The sequence below is a fragment of the Culicoides brevitarsis genome, chromosome 2, assembly GCF_036172545.1.
Source record: "Culicoides brevitarsis isolate CSIRO-B50_1 chromosome 2, AGI_CSIRO_Cbre_v1, whole genome shotgun sequence".
Lineage (NCBI taxonomy): Eukaryota > Metazoa > Arthropoda > Insecta > Diptera > Ceratopogonidae > Culicoides > Culicoides brevitarsis.
In genome coordinates, this window is record NC_087086.1 from 21,800,354 (window position 1) to 21,817,762 (window position 17,409).

Below are 17,409 nucleotides of genomic sequence, written 5' to 3' on the forward strand. Positions count from 1 at the left end.
AAAATGAAATAATTATTTCAATACACAAAATGAAAACGTTGATCATCTTTATAAATAATACCTATGTAAATTAAATATTAACATGACATAAAGATTATATATGAAAGAATGTTATAAAATCTCTAGATGTTGCTATATGACTAATTAAGCCCGAAAAGTGGAAAAACTTACAATGATCAGATGGAATTATATATTCGTATAGTTAAAAAATAAAGGTGAAAATAAAGAGACGAAACTTATCATGTTTTGATGCATGAATCCTCTATTTGATTTTAATCCTTTCTATATAGCTGACATAATCCCTTTCCTCTGGGCTGTGTGAAATTTTATAAATACTTCTCTTTACAATTCTTTGAAAACTTAAATTAATGAAATAAAAGGTAAAGTATTTTAATGAAACACATTATTCACAACTAATTAAGTATATTTTTTTCATTGATTCTTACAATAAAATTCCTTTAGAATTTTTGATCAATTTAAATAACAATTTTTTTTTTATACTTTGATAACACCAATGTGCTTTCACATAAATTTCCTTATAATATAAACTTTTTTTTTTCGAATGTTATTCATGAATTTCGTGCAAAACTATATCAAAGCATGTGCAAAAATATCTTAACACTATCCATGTATTGTTTATGTATATGACGAAGACAATATTTTATAATTTGAAAAATTTGTTGAAACACAAATGAAAGATTGTACATAATAGTAAAGATATTATTTTATTTAAATACAAATATTTAACTAAAAGATCCCACAATTATTTGTAAATAATCTTTATTTATCTTTTATAAATACAGATCGGTCACAAAAGGAAAAATAAAATAAAAATAAATTAAAACAAAAATCCAAATTATCAACTAACTGAATGACGTCAAAAAATTGCCATTCATTTTTCTAATAACTAATGCACCTAATTTAACAATTTAGAAAATCTTAATATTCGCTTTTTATATTTTCCCACAACGTTGAATGATATTTTTATTTTCCACAATTTTTAGGTTTGTCATTTGAGTTATGTTATTATGTTATTTTACGTCTCTAAAATATATGTATTGTTTAATCGTTCTATGTAAATGCCTTCGTCATGTTACGCGTTTGTTTAAGTTTCCTTATTTTGTGAAAATGGAATAATTAATTGTATCTTTCTGGCAATACATATGAAATATCGTCCCATGGATGACGATATAATCCTTGTTTCAAACGTTTTTGATCCATATAGTGACCGATGAAGCCAATGCTACGCCCAAGAACAAACAGAGAGTTGATTGCGCCAATGTTAATATATTCTTGAGCTTCCTCACTAAATTAAAAAAAAAAAATATATATATGAATGCATTATTTTAACGATTACATAATATTTACATGCTTATTACCTTGTAAAAGATCCACAATTTCTTAACATATCAACAAATGATGTGGCAATAACTCCATCAACATTTAGAATCAAATTAGGTTTTTTGCTGGTCGTAATTTTCTCTACTTCTAGAGCGTAATCTAGTAAAGGATGTGCAGGGAAATTTTCAATTACAAATTCTTTGATTATTTGTACACGAATATCGGGATTATTGATTGACTTGATACGATGACCTATACCCATGATAAGTTGACCCTAAAAATGCATTTGAGGTAATGATATGCTTTTTTTTACTTTTTTAAATTTATACCTTTTTTCTCATTGCATTTACAAACTCCATTGGATGTAAATTAGAATCATAAGCTTCAGAAAACTGTTTCGCAGCCCCATCTAAAGCACCACCGAATCTATCTCCAATAGTTAAAAGACCTGAAACCAAGGAAGAAACCAAATCCTTGCCAGCGCGTGCACATACTATAGTATTATGGGCACCCGATACTGCAGGACCATGATCAGCAGTGACCATTAAACACATTTCGAAAAATTTGCAAACATAAGCCGGTAAATTTCTAAATGAATGGATAATAAAAAATATGTATTTATAATATGTATTCCTGTTTTGAAGTAATAACTTACTTTTGGAACCACAATAAAGAGATAACACTTCCGATGCCTTGATTTTTGTTTAAAACATCACTGATGGGAACCCCTGCATACAAGAGCTCTTGTCCACGTTCATCGCAGATAGAAGTCATGAAGCTGGCAGGCTTACGGATCAATCCCAATTCCTACGAAGAAATTTAAATTTTATCTTTGAAATACAAAGCTTTTTTTTAGCGAGCTTACTCTTGCCCACGAATAATCCATTGGGACGGTAGGTGGTGGGACTTCCGGAGCGGGAACAATAACTCCACTGTTTACCAAGTCGCCATAAACCTTTCCAATCAAATCTCCAAGAGTATCAAATGAGTTGGGAACGTATGCTCCTGCTTCAGCTAAGGCCTTATTTTTAGCAACAGCAGTTTCTACATCAGAGTTAGCACATGAACCAGCATGGCCAAATTGCACTTCAGAGTTAAACATGCCTGCACAGGTACCAATACACCAGGCAACCAAAGGTTTTGTGATTCGACCGTCTTTAAGGGCAGCACATACATCATATTCCTCAACACCACCAACTTCACCAAGCAAGACGATCATTTTTGCCTCCGGATCGTTTTGGTATCTTAATATGTGATCCATAAAAACAGTTCCAGGATAACGATCACCTCCTATAGCTACTCCTTCAAATACACCATCTGTAGTGTTGGCGATGATGTTGTTCAATTCATTGGACATACCACCAGAACGTGAAACATAAGCAACACTGAAATATATTTAGAATTAGAAACATTTTTAATATTATTATGCATTTATGCACTTTACCTTCCAGGACGGTATAATTTTGAATGCAAAATATTATCCAACATACCACCTGTATTTCCAATTTTGAAGCAACCAGGTTTGACACCGCCAACCGTAGCTGGGCCAATGATAGAGACTCCCTTTGTACGTGCAGCGACATTTAACTTTCGTGTTAAGTTTTCGGGAATACCTTCTGCAATGATTGCTATTGTGCGTATTTGGGGATATTCAAGAACTTCCATGCTACTTTCATAAGCCGAACGTAGAGATGCAAAATTAACTAAAACATCGGCATCTTTGTTCTTTGAAATAGCATCTGACATTTTAGGGAAGACTGGGATCAAAATTTCCTTATGACCCCAGTAAAATTTCTGTTTATGAAAACCAGTGAATGGGTAGACCATCGCAACGACTGATGGTTCCTCACGGCGACAAATAAAATCAAAGTCAAGCATTGATTGAACAGCTCGAGTTTGCATGCCCCAAACTATGGCTTTGGTACAGTTGGTGAACATTTGCTTGTATGATTCCGAACCAACTTCAAGTTTAGAAGGTGACCTGACACAATTATTTGGAGTTTGACCTATTATTTCATTAAAAAAAAATAAAGAAATTATTAGATACAAAAAATAAGATACATTTAAAAAAACTAAAGGTAAAAAAAAACTACAAACATAATAAAATTAGACACTTACTACTTAAATTACCACTTAAATTGCTCATTGATGATGTTGGTGAATTTAATACTAAGTTTAATAAAGCTGATACAAAATAACAAGAAACAACAGGCACAAGATCAACATTACGTTACAATTACGGCAAACAAATTATTTTATGATATTTGATGTGGATATTGTGTGTTTATGTGTGCATGTGAACCATTCATTGAAGATAAGGCAGGATTTATTTCAAAATTAAAATAAAATGCATTAATTAGGATAAATGTAATACCAAAAATAATTTTAAGCAACTACCAAAAGTCATGCATTGTGATAAAACAAACATCATGCTAAAAAAGATTCATTACTTTAATATTTATAACGTATTTCAGTTGCCATTTTATTTATTGGTTTTTAAACTGAAATACATTAAAAAATACGAATAAAAATTTACTAATTTTTTAGCATGCTTTTGATCAGTTTTTTTTGACTTGTCTTTACCTGCTGCACCGTCCATCTGACTAGCTCCTGACTTTTTCTTTTCATCCTCTTGATCCTGCTGACCGCTGGGCAAAAGAAAATTTGCTGTCGCAAAGTGCACATTAGCAGCATGAGGAATTGGTTTTTTCCCTAAGGCCATGCCGCAAATGGCAGTCATATGTGTTTCAGGTCCAAAAACAAATAATGGAATTCCTAAGCTTCCACCTATTTCTCGCATTTTACGTAAGCCTTCTTGGTAGTTCGGGCCTGCACGACGAACGAAAATCGAAATGTTGTGTTCAATCATACGTGTTTGGAACTCGCGCAAAGCCGTAATAATGCCACTGAAAGTAGCGGCAACATTTGTAAAGTTTGCAATTCCACCACCAATTATCAACACTTTGCCCTCTGGGTGCTTTTGCTTTGTCATGAGACTCAAAATTGTTTTTGCATATTCATATGTTTGTTGTTCAGAGGGTGCCCCGCTATATTCACCATAGTTTGCTAGCTCACTAGCACCACCATAATCACAAATCGTATCGGAATATATTACACTGGCACCACCTCCAGCTACCATTGTCCAAATGCGTCCTTCCTTATTTAAAATGGTCAATTTTAGAGAAGCACCACTCTTTGCATCAAGATCTGCTATGTAGGCTTCTTCAGGATAAGCGTCCCGCCCAAACGGAGGTGGATAATCAATTTCACCCCATTTAGATCGGCAGATAAAATCAGCGGTCGCATCCAATTTGGCAGCTAAATCGAGGATATAAATACTGTCATCGGTCACTACCAACGGGTTAATCTCTAAATATGTGAAGTACATGTCAACATATAGCTTGTAAAGGGCATCCACAAAATTAGCAATGCGTCTAGAAAAATAAATGAATGCTTTTGATTTAGAATTGAATTGATATATTTGAATCAACATACTTTTTTTTCTTGTCATTAACCTCTCCCAGTAAAACGCTTGTTATTTGATCTACGCTGACGTTTTGTCCAACAGGAACCTCAAGCTTAACGGCCTTCGCGTCTACATCTCCGATGTCAACGCCACCTTGGTGGTAAAATAAAATTGTATCCGCTGTTCGGTGAGAATAAATACAAACATATGCTTCTTCGTCGTCCTTATGGGGAACAAAGGGCTCAATAATGAAGTTTCTAAGCTTTCCTACAGTACTTCCAATTTTCTGATCTTTGTTCATGCGGGCATTCACCCACTCTTTCACTTCAGCAAAGGTTTTGTTTACAGCAATGAGCCCAAGTTTGCCTCGACGTTTAATCAACTGATCAGGCTTTACCACAAGTTTCTAAAAAGACAACGTGTTAAAATAGATAATATTAACAATAAGTTAATAAGATTTTCTCACGGTCTCTTCTAGCCATGGATTATCAATCACTAACTGTCCCCATTGTGTGTTTTCATTCACAGATGCAAATCTACATTTAGCAGCACCTGAAGTTCCGTCCAACAAGCGATTCAATAAATCTTTTCCACTTGCTTCTCTAATAGCTTTAGCCGACATTTTTCTCTAAATGTTTGTCTAAAAATATAAGAAAAAAAGTAAAACATTTAGTATTAAGTTAGTACGAATTTTTTGCATTCGACACTTAAGTTCGAAAATCTTAACTTTTGTCAAGTGCTAAGATAATACTTATCAACAACTTGAAATTTAAAATGTTCATTATTATGTTAGTTGAAAACAGATTATTCGTTGTGTTTTTGTTCCATAGAAATCAAAGTTTTAGAGCCTTAAGGTCCTACCCTTTTAACTATGTTAAAATAGTAACTTTCAATAAACTCGACAATCAATTCATTCTTGATCAACGATAAAAAAAAAATATCATGAAAAGTCGTGCATCTAAGAATTGTAGAACAAGGTCACGTTAAAACATTATCCTTTCAAAATCTTTTATACATAACACACATTCCATTCTACGTACGATGAATACAATTGAAAGTTTAAAAATAGTATCAAACAATTGATTTATTTACAAAAAAAAAAACGTTTAAGATAAGATACCTCATTTTGGTTTGCTATTTTGAATTTGTATTGCTTCAGATACAGTAGTTTCTTTTTTTTAGAAAACGTGTAATTTTTTTTTGATTATGTAACAAATTATAAAACGAGCCAGGATATATAAGCACACAAAAATAAGGAGAATAGAATATTCATATCATTGATTAGTCAAGTAAAGTCAAAAAGAACGAGACACATTTTTCTGCATTTAAAACAAAAGCTTAAAAAATATTCTTATTGTTCTTTCGCCGTTGTAAACATATATTATTTATTATGAATGGAAAACTGATGACGTCTTTGCGCACTATTCAAATGTTGCAAGCTGAAGAAATTTTTGAATTTCAGTAATTAATTAAATACATAATCAGTGTTTAAAAAAATAAGAAAAACGCGTCTGTGTATGGCAAAATAATCGACTGATGTATCGTTCGATGTTTGCCATGCATTCCTTGTATAAATACCTAATAAAAAAAATACAGTTCATCAAATAAGTTCTACATATGTATGTAGAAAACAAACTGATGTGCATATACATAGAAACAAGATTTGCCTCTGATTACGTAGACAGTCGCATGTTTTCTCTTTTTATTATGCCGATTAAATCGAGTAAAAACTAAGTGCGTTCAAGATTACGTATTCAAAAAGCCGGTAATCTCATGCAAATAATTTTTCAAGGTAATTTGATTAGAATGAATAATGTGCTACTGAATGAATAATACTTTTTCCTATTTAATTTTTTGTACTCAGAAGATACGAAGTTACGTGTAAACATTAAAAAGAATAGGTAGTCGAGCAAAGTTCAAAACTACGAACGGACGTCAAATCTGACATAATGTATCTCAATTGAAGTACAAAAGAATAATGATTTGCGTCACGAATGGAGTAAAGTCGAATGTTCACTCTGGTAAATTTTAAGGCTGTCAATTAATACCAATGTTCCAAGTAAGTTAAAAGTATGGTAAGGACAAATTTATGAAAACCCTTATATTTTACACCGGTGCAGTTGTACCATGATTTGCGATTTTCCTCGTATACATAGAAACAATAATCTTGCATTAATTGTTTACTAAAGGTGTTTCTTTATTGTTGTTGTAATGTAATTAATAAAAATCAAATACTGCCAATATTTATTTACAATTTTTACACAATATATATATATATATATTTTGGAAACACAAATTTAGGTTGTATTTTGTAAAGATATAAAGGTACGACGCACAACACATTCAAAGAATGACAACCTGATTTTTTTTCATTTTTAATACATACAATACACATGGTTGATAATATTTGTGTAAGCGACTGGACTAACTTATTTCTATACAATTTTTAGGAGAAAGTTTTATTTACATTACAAATTCGTTTGGAATCATATGTATATCTTTATTATTTGTTACGTAAATTTGAAACTAAGATATATTCGGAGTATCAAACGTAACAATCAAAATAATAATTCATATAAAATTTTCAAAATCATTAAAAATTGCTTCTTTTATATCACTACCATTTAATGTTTTTTTAACTAATATTTGAAAGAATAGGTAAAGGCAATGTTGTTTAAATTATTCATTAACAAAAAACGTTGTAGTATATGTATTGAATGTGTTTACAAGTGACGTAAATGGTAAATTTGTAAAAAAAACTGTTGTGAATCAATAAAAAAATAAAGTCTCACAATGTATGTATGTTAGACACATTCATAAAACTGTACTTTTCTAAGGAAAAATCTTCCATCGAAAGAAATCGTCGTTTTTTCAGACCCGATTTCAAATTTCTTTTATTGTTTTGATTACAATACAAACTAATAAAAAACTACAGGAAAAAACACAGTAAAAATGTAGTATCTGCAATTTAATTTGGAAGAAGCACCTTTCTATCTTTTTTTTTGTTATTCAACTCAGTACTATCAAAAATTAATACGTGTCAGAAGAATATAATCAAAAAATATGTTGGCAAGTTCAAGGTCAAACACTCACTAGGCAATAAACTTTTTAGACTAAATTTATTATCAAATTTCAAATAAACTCACCTGATTACTTTTAATAAACGAGTACACAGTAATTTGCTGATAAATGTTTTTTTGTGCTTTGAAAAGAACCTACAAATAAAATTTTTAATGCAATTTTTGTGTCACTTTTTTATTGATTTAGGTAAATATATTTTAATTTATTTGTTTGTGGACATGGAGCTGTTGTGATGTAATTTACACGGAATTGATGCAATTTTTCGTCATTGAATAATAAATCGTTAGGAAGTATCGATCGAATTCCAAAATTTAGCGCTTGACTGTGAAACGAGAGTGGAAACTACTGGTGAAAGCTACCGAAAATATTAAACAGGTTTTGCCAAATAAACCAAAAAAAATACGATCGATGTGTCAAAAATGTTTTAAAATAGCAGAAAATTGAAAAGGTCTATCGCTTCATTTTTGTTTTCGTGAAAATATAAGAGAGAAAAAACTAAAATCACTTTCTAAGCTGTTATTTCCCTGAATGAATATGTAAATTTTTAGGATAGCGTTTCAACACACCTGCACAACACAAAGATGACTTCGAAACTGAAAATTTGTTACTCTACCGTCTTACCACGTAAAAATTCCGTGGATGTTGTTCTCGCTCCGCAGAAAAAAAAACCGGGTGAGTTGTAATCGCCGCCCGCGCGTTTAAATTCGCACGAAAACATTACTTTAAAAGTTACAAAGAAGACAAAATGTTCAAAAAATCTGAGTCTGAGAAGCTGCCTCCGTTACCGAAACCTCCTACAGTCGAACAAATAGTAGAAGACATGGAGACATTCAAGGAAGAAGGGCATGAAGTGGAGAAATTCAGGTAATTCTCGTCTTATTCTCGTTTGAAATAAAGAGTTTTCATTGATTTTGAATTTCAGAGAAATAATTGCAGATTCAAAAAATCTGGATAGAGATTGGTGGCGTGTATTTCATACTTTTATGGAAGACAACAAACAGCTGGAGTTAACAGACGAAACAATACAACAATTAAAGTCCTCTTTGATCGATGCCAATACAGAAATATTGAACGCTAAAGCGGACATTCATGCGAAAATTGAGGAGCAAAAGCGTAGACTGGCCAAGATTCGAGAATGCTGGGAGTGCAACGAGCGGGCAAAGAGCATAGAAAAATAGCATCAACTCGAAAATAATGTCTGAGTACCAGGGTTCATTTAAAAATGTATATGTAAATAAAGACACAAAATTATAGTTGCCCAATAACATTGTACTACTATCATACACCTATTAAAAAAAAGTTAAACACATTATACATATTTTATTGAAAATCTAGTTTTTTATTGCTATCATTCAAAAACGCTTTATTAACACGGGGGTTTTCATGTCACTTTTAAATATATGTATATAATTATTTCTAAATATTGTTTATATGTATATTTTTTAAATTAAAACATTAAAACACAAACAAAAATAAATGTTATACAAAAAATGAATTAAATATTAAAAAAAAATATATTGTAGTTTCATTTTACTTAGATACTTCTTCTATTTCAGTTGTTTTCAGACTGTAATCGACATTTAAAAAAGCTTATAAGTTGAATGATCCTTACCCTAAGAAGTGAACACTTAATATTTAAGTTCTATTGATTAATTTTTTGCTAACTTCAAAGCACAATTACAAAATTTCAAGCAAAAAAAAAGTCATGGACTTATTTTTACCCGAGTGAATTACCTTCGGTTTCATCTTCTGGAATATTATGTGGTCCCGGACCTTTGTCTGGTGAAATGATTCAAGATTAATGTAAAAAAAAATATATTGCGGTAGTTTAACAACATTACCTTGAACCTGCTCTTGTACCGCTTTAAATGAATTACGAATACTTTGTAGGGCATCTCCTAGACCAGTTTTAATTAAACCAAACTCTTGTGTGACTAAAGACAAACGACCCAACAAATAGTTCAAGTTGTCATCCACTTCAGACATACGTCCTGTGATGAGAGTAACTTTGCCCTGCATGCTGTCCATCGTAGTGATTGTTCCATTTACGTAAAGCTCTGTTTGCTGTTGAAGTTTATCTAGTGCTACCTTACTAGACGAGATTTCTTGATACATGATTCCAATTTGACGCCAAACTTGGCTAATTTCTGTTTCAATCTTGCTAGAAATGTTTGCCATGATTGTGCCATCAATTTCATCAAATCTAAAAAAAATGTACAATAATTGTAATAATGATAGTAAAACTTTGTTATAATATTTATGAATATTTCTTGCCTTTTACTGATATTAGCACCCAAGTCATTTGAGTTTTCTTTTATCAAGTCATTGACTTCCAACAGGATTTGGTGAACTCCAAATTCCACGCGACGTTTCACATCCAAAACATTTTCTCCAGTTTGAACCATTACTTTCTCAAGTTTTGATAAATTAGCGATTTCCTCTTTCAACAATTCATTTTCTTTGTCAAACTTGGAATAAAAGCTTTCAGCAGTCACACTTGAATCGTCAATGTGTTTTACAATTTCATCTAACTTTGTTTCAATACTTTTAAAACGATTTCCATTTTTGACGAAACCTATTTTGCAAAATGTCCATGTCAATTAATTATTAAAACTAACTAACACCAAATAAATCCAAAAAATCTCGTCTATCATTAACCGGAATAGAAATTTTATTTTAATTTAAAATTTGAGTAGAAAAACCGGTAGGAAAAACGTAATATATTTTTTTTTTGTTAATATTAATCTGTTTTTAAAGTTTTATCAACTTTTTTTGTGAAAACTTGAGTTTTTCCTTCTAAAAAATTAGTCAAAAAAAAAAAAATAAATAAATAAAAAAAATAGTAATAAATAAAATATATAAAATCTATATATGAGAAAATTCGTTATTTTTTGACCAATTTTCTGATAAAATTGGTCTGTTTCAAAATAGACGTGATTCTTTTGGATTTATGACACAGTAATGTCCTAATGAATATAATATATAACGTTATACTTTTATCTGATGCCGTCAGCACTTCAAGTCTCATGTCAGTTATTGCTTCTAAGGTATCATTTGCCAAGCCATGAATGAATTCTTTATCAATGACCATGTCCAATTTTTCATTAATTTTCGCAAGAGTGGATTCCATATTTTCAAAATCACTGCTTGCTTTTCCATTGCCATTTGGACTTGTAACATAGAAATTGGACAATTTATCTTCCAATTTTGAAATAACCTCATCGGTCGATGCAAGTCGGCTTTCAACTAATTTCTCCGCTTTATTCACCAATTGTTTACTATTCTCCTCGGCAAAGGATCGTTCAGCACGCATTTCTGCAAGGGTGATTCGGAGACCACGAACATTCTCGGATAGCTCGTCGATTTTCTTTATAACTTCAGATTCATCTGCAGTAGAGCTTCCTTCAATACCACCACGACCATTATTATTCATAAAAGCGAGAATACCTTCAAGTGCTTCTCTCAACTTTTCTTGGTCGTTTTTAGAATTTTCTTCTTGCTTTTTCATAAAAATAAATAAAATTACATTCATGTCTGCTCCAAATCAAACCCAAACAAATCAAATAATATTGCCAATGTCCCATACCAGAGTCCAAAAAACGAGTAAGACAAAAGATATTTTCAAAAATAGAATGTAGAAAATAGGAAGTCAAATCTTTAAACTGTGACAATAGAAATTTCTGGACAATATTTTTTCACTTGTTTCATTTGGAGCAATCAAATATATAAAAAATACACTGAATAGTTACCGTTAATAACATTGTTTCAATTTGACTAACTCTCTCATCTAAACGTGTAAATGTCCCTTTCATTGGTTCAAACATTCGTTGATTCTTTTGCAATGTTAATAATGCCTTTTTAACAAGTTCGCCTAATGCACGCTCTCTTTGTTCATGACGTTCTAACTTGTTATCTAATAAGCTATATGATTGTACGAGCGACAAAATTGTATCGCGTATCTCTGAGTTTCTGCAGTAGAAATAACAAAAGGATTTATAAAATACTCATTTACAAATTTAAAAATAATATAGACAAAGTACAATGAAAAACAACAGTACTCAATATCACACGCAGAAAAAACAAATATCAGTTAACTAGTTGATTTCTAGTATTTCATGCAAAAATCATCTCAAAATTAGTTAAAAAATAGTTGATTTGGCGTTTACTATTTATTAGTTAAAAACCAATAAATTATTAGTTAAATTCATCTCGACTATTTGATTACCAATAAACTAATAATTTTTACCAGTTTTATAGTAAATTTAGTTTCTCATCCATTTTTTAAATTTTTCATACTCCCTCTCATAGTCTCCCCTCCAAGCTGTACGTGTATCCTTATAACATACAGTTAATTGTGCTATATATACAGAAGCATCGAATTTAACTAATTTTCTGGTTTTTAATAGTTAAAATTCAATTATTGAGTCAGTTTTACTAGATATTTGGTAATATTAGTAACTTTATAGTTGACCACGAGAAATTTATTGAATTTAACTAGTTAGGCAAGTGCAATTTCAAAAAATGTTTCCACCCACCTAACTTTTTCCGAAAATCCAAGGAGGGAATAATGGAATAATGATAATGGTTTTGAAATATTTTTACCTTCAAAACAAACGAAAAATGACAAAAAATCATCAAAAATTGGTTGAAATCTATAAATTTTGTTATATTTTGCAATTTTTCAAAGAGTTAGACTCATTTTCACAGAAAAAAGTTAAAAAATTAATAGTTTGGAATTTCCCAAAAAAATTTAGATTTCAAAAAAGTCGTTAGAAAATTTTTTAAAAATTTTTAAATTTTTTTTTGTTTCGAAAATGGTCCAAATGTTAAAATAAAAGATCTAAAATGTCTGTAAAGCACACAATTTAATATAAAAGCTCTTTAAAAATAGTGAATAAGATGGAAAAATCATCAATATCATTGTTTTCCATTATCATTATTCATTACTCCCACCTCCTTACTTTTTGAGGTCCAAAATAATGTGAAACATTTTTTGAAATTGTACTTGCCTTATTAGTAACTTTTTATTTGTCTCATATAAACTTTACTAATTTTGTAGTTAAATGAAAATTAGTAAATTTAACTAATTAACTGATAATGATTTTTCTCTGCGTGCATTGTGTGAAAACAGTAAAAATATTAATTTTACTTGTCTCGCGTTATTTTGCTGTGCATTTTCCAACCAATCGTATGAACGCATTCGGTCAAATACACTAAGTAATTCTAATCCCATTCTTAATTTAAAAAATCTCGAGAATTTTTTTTTCTTGATCCTGAAAAATGTAAGTTATCATAACTTGATTGTAAATAATTCACTATGATCAGTGTTGTAAAATTGACATGAGTGCTTTCTGCGTTTCTTTTAAAACAAAGTATTGACCCACTTTAACATGAAATTCAAGATCAACAAGAGATAAGAATTAAAATTAAAGAATTTTCTGTTTGTATGCAATTATGATGTTATTTTTTAAAAGTCAACAGAATTATATGTTAAACGATGAATAGGTAGCGGCAATCTTCTTTTTATACTTTTTACCATCTTGAATACGAAAGAAACATGTGTTTCAATACATTTTCACAAAAATAAAAGTAAAATGTAATATAATTTTTAAGGCTACCGTCTCTTTTCTCATCGATAATAGACATTTTTAGTTTCATATTTCATTTTTCGTTTATTTTATTTAGTTATTATTACTTTTTTTTAGATTTCGGATCAAACCAAATGTGTTTTTAAATACTTGACAATACATTATATACATAGATATTCATAAAAATTGACGAGAATGACAAAAAATTAAGCAGAAACATATAACATATGTATAATACACATATTATTAAAGTTATATTATAATTATAATTTATGAATGCATTTTCTACATGGAAGGAAGAATTTTTCCAAGAACCATTTGAATGATGTTGATATGTATAATTAAAAATGTTGATACTTACGATACATCTCTAGTTTGGCTAGATACAAGAACAATGGCACCAAATAATACTAAAGCAAATAAAATTAACTTTTTTAACATCTTTTGTCCCTTTCAAATGTTATCTGTAAACATATAAGACGGTTAAAGTTATTTAATTTTTCAATCTTAATACTAAATATTTGGTATTGTATATTGGTATTTTTTAAATTATGTCCCTGTTTTTAATTGATATTTATTGATTGATGAGCTCTCGTTGACGAATATGAGATTAGAGAGGAAACATTTGATTAATATAGGAATGAAATATTAATGTGACAAACATTTTCGCTTCGAGTCAAAGGTCAAGTAAGTGATTTCTAGTTGATACTAGCTGATATAGTAATATGTACTTATTGTAAAAACTTATCGTTTTAGAGAGCATATTCTCTGATGAGAAGTTATATTTTGTGAAATCTTGTTTTTATTATGTTTCTTACAGAACCTAAAAATTACAAATAAAAAATCATGAACTTTTTTAATGAATCTTTCCTTATGAATGACGATTTTAGAAGTTTTTACAATACAATACAATAATGTTTTATTCGTTCGACATAATTTACATGAGTTGACTATACTTAAGTTACATACATAATTTTATAAACTTTTAAAGGGACTCTCCAAAGGAACAGATTTTAAAAATAAAGGATATCACAATCAGAAGTTTTTAAACTCATTTCTTTAAGCATTCCGGTATTACACAAATGCTTTTTTATTCAGACATTTGAAAATTTAACTTGTTTTGGTGATTCTTAATAAATATTTAAATAATACGTAGACATATAATTTCGCTAAAAACGCATTACACACTCTGAAAACAATGGTCACAAACGTTATTTGGATGAAATGTTTTAATTTCTCTACCAAGAATCTTTTGTTTCATGAACATCGAGATAAGCTTTATTGACACAGAAACACTGAAACAGATAGAGTAAGATGTCGCGCAAAATAATCGAATTATTAATGAAAGATAAGCCGGGTAAGATCGATTAATCTCTCAAATATTTAAAACATAAAACAACACTTTTATTAATTCTATATACGTTATTTTTAAATAAATCACCTCAATGCAATGAAAAAGGAGAATATTTCAATTTCTTCCTGAGATGACGAGTGAAACAAACAAAGAACCAAATGATACTGATTCAAAATATATATTTTTAGAGTAAAATTAAAACGTTAAGTTGAGTATGTACAAACTAAGACATATAAATACAAAAAGCATATGTTTGTATAATTGTAATCAACATAAATAGGAAGAGGCATGCCGGTATGATTGTATTTGACTTTTTACTGCTTAGGGGATCATTCTGTTTTATGATGTACGACTTGCATGAAAATATTTTTGTTATGCGTTCAAACGAAATTTTATTATCCAATTAAATCCTATTATAGATTATTATATATGGTGCATTCCATTCTAAAAAATACCAAAATCCCGGATTTTAAATTTATTTCCAGATTTGATTACCTTTTGATGTCCATCCAAAAAGAAGAAACTTTTGCTTAGGCGACATTTATTTTCGCCTTATTTTAAATTTTTTTATCAATGACTCAAATTTTTTTTAAAATATCACATTTTTAGCCTTTCTGACCAAACGGTTCGTTTCCGACCATATGTTTCATGTTAAAATTTGATGTACTTGAGACGACAAATAATCTTGGTAAACAAAAAATTTTAAATAATAAACTTGAAATTTGATCTTTTTTCGCTACACGGATTTTGCCCATATTTTACGATCAATTTTTTTCAAAACTATCATAAAATTTTTAAAAATAAGGAGCAAAAAGCCAAAGCAAAAGTTTCTTCTTTTTTCATGGACATCACGATAAACTATTCAGTTTTTTTTTTATTTCTTTTACTGGTTTATGGAAAAATCAAAACTGTGATTTTGGTGTTTTTTAGAATGAAATGCACCATATATGTATACTCAATATGATGATGAGTAATGCGTCGTTAAAATTTTAAACAAAGCATCCATTAGTTTAAGAAACAAACAGATGTTGGAAGATCAAATCGACAATCGATCGAATTCCGTTACGAAAATAAATGAGAGTACATGACCGTTCTTTATGAAAAAAATATTGATTACTATAAAATAAAAATTATAATGATGAATAAAGTACAGAATTGTAAAAACATGAAGAAAGTGAAATATGTACATGTAGTATGTATATAATTTTACCTTGGTGTTAATTGAAAAAAAAAAATATAAAACTTTAAAGACCTCTTAGATGATTCTATAAATGTCTTAAATAACGTTAATGTATGTATTTCAAATTGGTGTAAATGTTTCGGCTTAATCTACAGACATAATATAACCGTATGAAGGAAAGAAATCGCTATCGCTAATTTATATGAATAAAATAATAATTATAATAATAATTTTAAAAAAAAAGAGATTTATTTATATTTGAATTATTCTTTAATTTTATTAAATGATTTTTTATACAGGGTTAACATTGGTTTTTATTATTTATATATATATATATGTTTTTTTTTTGAAAATGGTAACAAACTTCAATTATAATATTATTTTAGCAATTTTATTTATTTTAGATTGTACTTTCAATCGGCGTTAATATATAATATATAGTATGAAATTAATATATATTTTTGTAACGTAACAAGTTATTTATTTAAAAAATAATATTTCTGTTTAATTATTAAGTTTTATTTAAAGAATATATGTACACTAGCTTTTTGAATAGGGGTTTTCTTTTAAATTTCTAATCATCATATTACGAATATATTTATTTTAAAAGTTTGAAAAGGACAAAGATTTATGGAGACAAATGTATGTAGAGAATGAATATATATTTATATATATATGGATGTATCTTGTTTCTGAAAAAGTCATTGCTCATTAAGATTAAGAATTCTAAATGGGATAACAAGTTTATTCATTTTTTTTTTAAACTTTTTTGAATAAAGTTTTCTTTTGTTTAGAAGAACCTTACAAAAAAATTTATTCTACAAACAGTTTTTTTTTTTTCAATAAAATGTGCTTTTTTATCATCTGTACGCCAGAAAATAACCTTCAAATTTAGAAAATGCTGACTGATTCATGTTAGGTGTTAACACTAGATTATAGTATATTTTTAATATTACAGATGATCTACAATTTTTTTTTGTTTTATCATTAATTTGTACTCTGAAGTTTGATAATCAGTTTTTAATTCTAGATTTTAACCTTAACCAGAAATTATGTTTTTTCGTTTGATAATATAATTTATAATTACGTCGTATATAGGTTTGAGATGTAACGCTTTTTATGCGTATGAAGCAACTAAAACTTAAGACAAATAATTACTTACCAAGAAATGAAAATCAAAATTTTATTGGAACTTAAAAAAAAAAATAGTAAAAAATTGAAGAAAGAAGCACAGCCAAATATTTTGGAAATATCAATTAAGAAGAAATTGAAAGAGAAAATATAATGAATAAAACATAAAATGAATTTTTAAAATTAAATTTTGTAATTTTTGTTTCTTTATTAATTTACCTGCTTTTTTATTATTACCAGAAAAACTTTTTTCATTTATGCATTACCT

At 29.1% G+C, this 17,409-nt stretch overlaps 3 protein-coding genes across 4 annotated transcripts; 1 reads left to right on the forward strand and 2 right to left on the reverse strand.

The window, feature by feature from the left end:
* Positions 1 to 483: 483 nt before the first annotated feature.
* Positions 484 to 8,503, reverse strand: LOC134831750 (ATP-citrate synthase). 2 transcript variants are annotated; one of them, XM_063845560.1, is made up of 12 exons: positions 8,455 to 8,503; positions 7,954 to 8,022; positions 5,274 to 5,447; positions 4,837 to 5,213; positions 3,925 to 4,775; positions 3,460 to 3,525; positions 2,786 to 3,347; positions 2,207 to 2,726; positions 1,997 to 2,148; positions 1,671 to 1,929; positions 1,380 to 1,615; positions 484 to 1,306 (listed from the first exon to the last, which is right to left on the reverse strand). In XM_063845560.1, the coding sequence occupies exons 3-12, from the start codon at positions 5,427 to 5,429 to the stop codon at positions 1,138 to 1,140; spliced, it is 3,348 nt and encodes a 1,115-aa protein (XP_063701630.1). In that variant the 5' UTR covers positions 5,430 to 5,447; positions 7,954 to 8,022; positions 8,455 to 8,503; the 3' UTR covers positions 484 to 1,137. The 2 variants fall into 2 exon arrangements, with proteins under 2 accessions (XP_063701630.1, XP_063701631.1); XM_063845561.1 differs by lacking the exon at positions 3,460 to 3,525 and having other exon boundaries at positions 489 to 1,306; positions 8,455 to 8,502.
* Positions 8,504 to 8,633: 130 nt separating this feature from the next.
* LOC134828742 (uncharacterized) lies at positions 8,634 to 9,066 on the forward strand. The gene is made up of 2 exons (XM_063841727.1): positions 8,634 to 8,752; positions 8,811 to 9,066. Exons 1-2 carry the CDS (start codon positions 8,634 to 8,636, stop codon positions 9,064 to 9,066), a joined length of 375 nt encoding a protein of 124 aa, XP_063697797.1.
* A 160-nt stretch (positions 9,067 to 9,226) lies between these two features.
* LOC134831751 (uncharacterized) lies at positions 9,227 to 14,982 on the reverse strand. Its single transcript, XM_063845562.1, has 7 exons — positions 14,918 to 14,982; positions 13,838 to 13,940; positions 11,638 to 11,857; positions 10,883 to 11,387; positions 10,163 to 10,463; positions 9,730 to 10,091; positions 9,227 to 9,667 (listed from the first exon to the last, which is right to left on the reverse strand). The coding sequence occupies exons 2-7, from the start codon at positions 13,915 to 13,917 to the stop codon at positions 9,606 to 9,608; spliced, it is 1,530 nt and encodes a 509-aa protein (XP_063701632.1). The 5' UTR covers positions 13,918 to 13,940; positions 14,918 to 14,982; the 3' UTR covers positions 9,227 to 9,605.
* Between the last annotated feature and the right edge of the window lie 2,427 nt (positions 14,983 to 17,409).